Source organism: Falco rusticolus, chromosome W (assembly GCF_015220075.1).
Source record: "Falco rusticolus isolate bFalRus1 chromosome W, bFalRus1.pri, whole genome shotgun sequence".
NCBI lineage: Eukaryota > Metazoa > Chordata > Aves > Falconiformes > Falconidae > Falco > Falco rusticolus.
The window spans coordinates 24,945,834-24,952,451 of NC_051209.1; the positions used below are offsets into that span (position 1 = coordinate 24,945,834).

Here is a 6,618-nt window from a genome sequence, read left to right on the forward strand (position 1 = left end):
TTTCCTCAGACTTTGATTACAAAATATCACTATAGTTGACAGCAAAGCCCCACTAAAGCCACCCTCTTCTACGCAGAAGTTGCAAATCCACACCAAGGCCCTGACATAGTAACAACTAATAATTATTAAATAAACTAATTCTCTTACACAGGCTGTGACTGTAATATTATTTTCTGTTCTTGTTGACTGTTTCACCCTGACCATAATTTTCAGTCACATCCATATACACCTTTAACTTTTCTTTATGATATTTAAGTCTTTAGCTTCAGGAAGAAAACAGATCTCATTTGGTAAAATTAGAAACCTGCAATTCAGTCATCCTATTTTCATCAAGATGAAAGCAAAAGGGAAAATACTAAACGTACAAGTAAATTAAAAACCTCAACAACACAGAAATCCTGTTTTCTGAAAGGATTTTACAACCATCCCTTACTTTCATTTCCGAGCAGTTGGTTAAAAAAAAAAAAAAAAAAAAGAAGCACAGATTCTCTGAATATCCTTCTCAAGGCTAAAGCTCTGTTTATGGGACAGGGGAAGAAGAGGTGACCAAAATGCTTGGCAATTGTAATGAAATGGAATAAAAAGGGGTCTTTGAGCACTGAAAGCCACCTACAGGAGCCTTTGAGACAAGTCTTAAAACGAAAGGGTTAAAAATCTCATTAAATCAAAGTTTCTTGGGCAAGTTTTGACACCAGTTTTAAAACAATACAGCACACAGTTGCAGCATGATAAAACAAACTCAGCCAGTCTCTAAGATTTGATAACCAAATACAAATTACTTTTTTTTTTAATCCAAATTCTCTTAAAACAACCAAACAAACAAACCGTACTACCTCTTTTCCCACCTCCACATAAGTTACACTTGTTTACTGATGTTATTCATCAAATACATGCTTTCAATTTTTAATTAAAGTTTCAGTGGAAAGCCTTCCAGAGAGCAGAACAGTATATAGCTGTACAATCAAGTCAAATTTAGAATATTCTCGTAAGAAAATAGGTAAATACATACAGCTACCAGTAACAATCATTCTGACTCACTGAAAGATGATTCATGTTAATGGTTTTTCAATAAAAAGAAATATTGCTTTCAGTGCAAATGAAGCCTCACTGACAAGTAGCTAAAATCAGGATGATGACCATATGGAAACGATTTCTTCAGTGCCAAGAGTTTCCAATGCCCTCAACACTGAACCTGAAAGTGGACTACTCACAGTTCACACAGGCCTCTTTGGAAAATAACAATAATAATAAAGTAGTATTTACTGCCATCTGAATAAAGCGTGAAAACCTCTAATACACAAGATAGACACTTCTTCACGGAGAACTAGGCTTTCAGGAACATGACAGGTATGAAATCCATCCTTCTTAAAGGGATACCTGTTTAGCAGTGACTGAAAAAACTGAAGGGCTTTGATGAATGAAGATAAAGCATGAAGTGACAAACTACCAAAGAGCATAGTGTGATTTAACTCAACATTCATAAAAGTCCTCCCAAAAAATTCAGTATACAAAATAAAGGACCCTAACAGAAACTGCTACTTTAAAATCACAGTCTTAAGATATTAATTGCTGGGAAAAGTCACTAGGTTCAGGAAGCTCACTCGGAATACCAAAGAGTCATCTTAAAGAACCTGCATTTTATTTAACACATTAAGAAACTGATGTGGTTTCTCTCTCTTCCCCTCCACATTTTGCATGCTTACAAGAACTTTAAGTGAACTAATCTAACATTAATATGCTATTTAATGTAATCTGTAAGTCATTATATTCAACAATTGAGACTTCCTGTTAGTTTTTTAAAGAAATCCTCTGTTTCACCCTATAAAACCAAGGGACATGTTAATGACAGGAGACTGGAGAAATTTAGAAAATGGATAAAAAAGAACTCTTCTCTCTCATAATGCAAGTTCAGACAACCATAGCATAGCCCTATATTTTGTTCTACAATCATTGAAGAGCCTATAGGTGACAGATACATCATCCTCACTCCCCAGTAAGTCATAAACGTTATCTTTTTATTTTTTTCATTCAAGTTGGAGTAGTGCTGCAAAATGAATTAAAGTATAACACTCATCAAAGGAGTGTCCTATAAGGTTGAAATGATCACCTGATCAAATCCACCATTTCTACAAACCTCTTGGAATGTTCTGACAGACCAAAATATCAGAGGATTAGGAAGAAAAAAAACAACCAATGCTAACATGTAATGCTGCATCTTCCAAGAATGGGAAAAATATTTCAAAAATAAATTAAATTATCAAGAGCAGTCCTCCAAAATGTCCTTGTCCGTGTCCTTGACCAAGTTAAATCACACATACCAGACTGAGATTTATTTCCTATTTAAAAAAAAAAAGTGTTTTTATTATTAAAAAAATTTAGTATTTAATACAATCAGATTTTATGGATTAGACTTCAGCAGATTAAAGGAAAAAGGAGAAGGCTAACAAACATGACTGACTTGAAAGAGGTAAAGAATAATTTATACTTTTTATTTGGAAAGACCATAATTCTGGATTAGAAAAATGGACATTTATATGCTTTATAAAATGTGTATATGCATGTACATATACATACATCTAGTCTGTTTACTGTTGAGCATCAACAGAACTACAAGTTCATATTCATTAGAAATAAACATGCCCAGCAAAGGCAATGGGATTAAATACTATAGTAAATCTCTTAATTTGAATGCCCCCCCCTTTTTTTTTATACATGAGATGATGCATACAGAAGAGAACACAACTTTACTCTGCTCTGCAAACTCATGCTTGACTACATAAAAATATTTTGTCTGTACACTGAATATTTGCAATACAGAATTAGAGAGAAAATAGGTTACAATTCTACACAAAACATAAAGTGATGTGATGAAATAAAGTTATCTATAAAAAAGTTAGGATAATACTCTTTTAATATTAATACTATATATTATTCTTGAAACAAGAACTGTTGTCTTTATTTTTTTAACTATGTGCTTCTGTACAAAGGCTAGCAAATGGGGTCCCAATCTCAGTGAAAACTTTCACTTAACTTTGGTAACACAAATATTCTGGAACTGAAAGCTACCATGACACCTTCCTCTTATGCCTCAGCATGAAATAAATTTAAAAGAGTGCATTAATATTTGTAGTTTAGTAGTCAATATCCACAAGACCTGTAATTCACTAATTTAATTTACTGAATTATGTTTTTCAGCTAGAAATCTGACTGAAAAGCAAGTTTTCTGCTGTTCCATGAAGGTAACAAAATTCATGCTCTAGAATACATTGGAAATTTGGATTGCTTACAGAAATGGGATTACATGAATTTTTGTCTGATGTTGACTCTAATGTAAGAAGCAAACTTCCTTTTTAATTAAAAGAAAGAATTTATTTTTTAAAAAAATCTAAGCCTTAAATCATTAGATACCTAAGGAAAAAATAGGAGCAGAAAATAATTTTAAGAAATTGCAGACATCTATTGTAGCATCTTTTTGCTTAGGATACCTTTGTTACCTGTGCACTTGTCAATGAAATGCTATTTTCTGAACTTATAATATTATTAAAATGTATTTTCAGAGAGCCAATAGGAAACATGTTTTTACTGCTACACAAGAAGGGCGTTAGATTTAAATACTTCATTTTTTTTCAAAGGTAGTAATTTCAAAGTCAGGTCAAGTGTCCAGAACTATCTGTCAAGGAAATGCATATTTCTAAAAGTTATGCATTAAAATTATAAATAAAACCAAGAGTAAAACAGATAATCACAGTCCCACATCCTATTTCTGAAAACTAAATTAATCATTTAGAATCAATGTTTACTGCATTATAACCTTGACGTTTCCAAGCCAAACCCTGCTATGGTACTGGATTTTAATGTTATTTGTATACAGACTGGCAAAATTTTATACATAGGCACAAAGATTATTTGCATATGAATGTCAAGAAAATACCTATTTGCCTCAAAATCTGCTATATAACTTAGTGAAAAATAAGAGCAACAGCTATAACAAAAAATACATTGTCAGCAGTAAACAAGTGTATTAAGTGTATGGTGGAACAAGTCCAAAGTAAAAACGTAGAAAACAAAACCCACCATAAATCTATTAGAGTGTTTAAAACTTGGTAAGATTGTTTTATCTTTACATGAACGGATGCCTACTACATATACTTTACATACATATTAAATCACATTTTTCTGAATGGTCCTCATTCAAACCTAGCCAAGTATAATCCACTAACAGATAAAAATGGACAAACAACAACTTTTTTGCTATTTAGCTTAAAAAAAAATTACTCCTCTGTCATCTTTGTATTAAAATTGAGGTATTGATGTGAATGACTCCCCCTGCCCCTTTCTGCTATTCCTATATAATCTTCATAAGGAAAAAAGAAAAAATTGTTTGAAAGGGCACGTCTGTCATCCACTTCCTAATACAACAGATGCATTAAGAAAAAATTATTTCTTTCCCTCCCCTGTTCTGTTGGCCACCATCTGCTTGGAAGGAACACTAAGGTTCACAAAAATAACTATATTATCTCCCATTTGAGCGGTTCCCTCGCATACAGATAACATAATGAGGACAGCTACAATTTAAAGAAATGTGTAATATCCATTAATAACTTTAATTTACTGCAAACGTCTTATCGGGGACATTTCTGAGCACAGGGCAGGTTCCTCTGTTAACGGCCATGCCAGCTTCGGCTCGAGCGGCCCTTTCTCAAAGGGGAAAAGAGCCCTTCGAACAAAAAGGGTTGGTCCCGCCAGCACGCATCGCCCAGGCGGCGCGGCCTAGCAGCCAGCCGGGTGGGAGTCGAGCCTAGGACACTCCCGCCCAACCCCCCTCCACTTGGGATGACTCCGAGCGAAGAGAAACATGGGCCACAGAAAAGAGGGGAAAAAGGGGAAAACGAGATCTGCACTGGGGAAGCCTATAAGCACGCTTCTCGCCAAACCTTTAGGCTATGACTCAGTACCGGCAGCTACCACCACAAGAACACAAAACCGGCCGTATGTCTACAGACCGCTCCGCAGATACCGTGGCTGCTCCCCTCCTCCGGACTGGGGCCCGCCATCTTTAGGTCCGGGCAAAGCCCCTTTCCCCAAACCCTCCTGCTCCATACAAAGAGATTGCACCACGTGACCCCCCCCCTCCCTCTGCGGGAGACTCTGATGCCCACACTCAAGATGGTACATAAGGCATTCTGCCTCTTCCCTTCTCTCCATCTTCTCGACCCCTCTAGGCCTTTTCCTCGTCCCAAGTCTCCATCGCTCCGGAGGCCGGCATAGACCCTACTTACTCTGGTGGATAGAGGCGCAGCTCCTCGATATCTCCCAGGAAGCCAAAGAGAGTCCGCATCTGCTCACTGGTCACTGCCGAGGACAGGTTCGTGACCTGGATGACAGACGTGGGGCCCAAGGGGAAGCCAAGCGGCACCCCGATCCCTCCACTGTTCATCATGGCGGAGCCGGCACAAATGCTCCACTCGCGGCAGTGCCACACACAGCCGGAGAGGCGGGCCTGACGACAGAGGAGCGCGCGGCGCCTGCCAGAGCGACCTAGCATGTGGACTCTCTAGCAGCGAAATCGACTGCTCCCTGGAGGTGTTTCTGGGCGGGCAGCAGTTCTTCCCGTGCCGGCTGGGGCTCACAGGGTAGCGGGCGCCCTCGCTCCGTGCAGACGGGACTACGAGTTCGGGCGCCAGGGTCCCCCTGCAAGAGGGGAGGGGGAAAAAAAACTGTCTTCCCTCCGCTTTCCCAAGGAGTCGTTACAAGGGCGGGGCCAACGCGGATCGCCCCCTGCCCTGGCCTCCCTTCACGCTTACGCTACCGCCCCAGGCTGTCAGGGGACCAGACCGCAAATCCTGCGAGCAGGGGGTCCGCGGGAAGAAGCGGCCCCGGCGCCCGCATAGCGGAGGAAGAGAATACGACCGCCTAGATGCCCCACGCAGCACCCTGGCTGGGGTGACTGAGGCGGTTAGATAGCTCCATCACACGTGGGGAAAATGCAGCTGTGAGCGCATCTGACTACTCCATGCACAAACGGAGCCTGACTACCTTGTTAACTGGTTTCCATGTCCTTTTGCAAAGCAAAAGGCTATTTATGTAAAAACCGGAATACCAAAGAGTCTAGGTACAAAATCTCACCTTTAATAAGTCAGGATTAGCTCTATTAATCGATTTGGCAAGAAATCCACTGAATGCTCTCCCAGCAAATTAAAATTGCCCACAAGAAATGGAAGGAAAAATAGATTTCCCATTTAAATGCTCTTTTGGTAGCCAAGTTCAATAACAGGCAGTTTAATTACCCCAATGACTAAACCCTTGAAAACTTCCCCTAACTATGTTTAAACAGGAATGGTTGTAATCACAGAATGGTCAGGGTTGGAAGGGACCTCTGCAGATCATCTAGTCTAACCCTCCTGCTAAAGCAGGTTCTCCTAGAGCAGGTTGCACAGAGTTGCATCCAGGCAGGTTTTGAATGTCTCCAGAGAAGGAGACACCACAGCCTCTCCGGGCAGCCTGTTCCAGTGCTCTGGCACCCTCAAAGTAAAGAAGCTTTTCCTCATATTCGGATGAAACTTCCTATGTTGCAGTTTGTGCCCATTGACCCTTGCCCTGTTGCTTGGCACTACTGAA

At 39.6% G+C, this 6,618-nt stretch overlaps 1 protein-coding gene across 5 annotated transcripts in view; it reads right to left on the reverse strand.

Annotated features, from left to right (window-relative positions):
* LOC119140697 (splicing regulatory glutamine/lysine-rich protein 1-like) overlaps nt 1–5,615 on the reverse strand; it is a 50,875-nt gene extending 45,260 nt beyond the window's left edge. For 2 of the 5 annotated variants that reach the window (XM_037372231.1, XM_037372229.1), the window contains exon 1: nt 5,280–5,615. In XM_037372231.1, coding sequence (XP_037228128.1) covers nt 5,280–5,545 — 266 coding nt within the window. In that variant the 5' untranslated portion in view covers nt 5,546–5,615. Of the gene's footprint in view, nt 1–4,934; nt 4,954–5,003; nt 5,026–5,279 lie in introns of those variants that run through there. The other 3 variants (XM_037372235.1, XM_037372233.1, XM_037372232.1) reach the window with 3 other exon arrangements.
* Between the last annotated feature and the right edge of the window lie 1,003 nt (nt 5,616–6,618).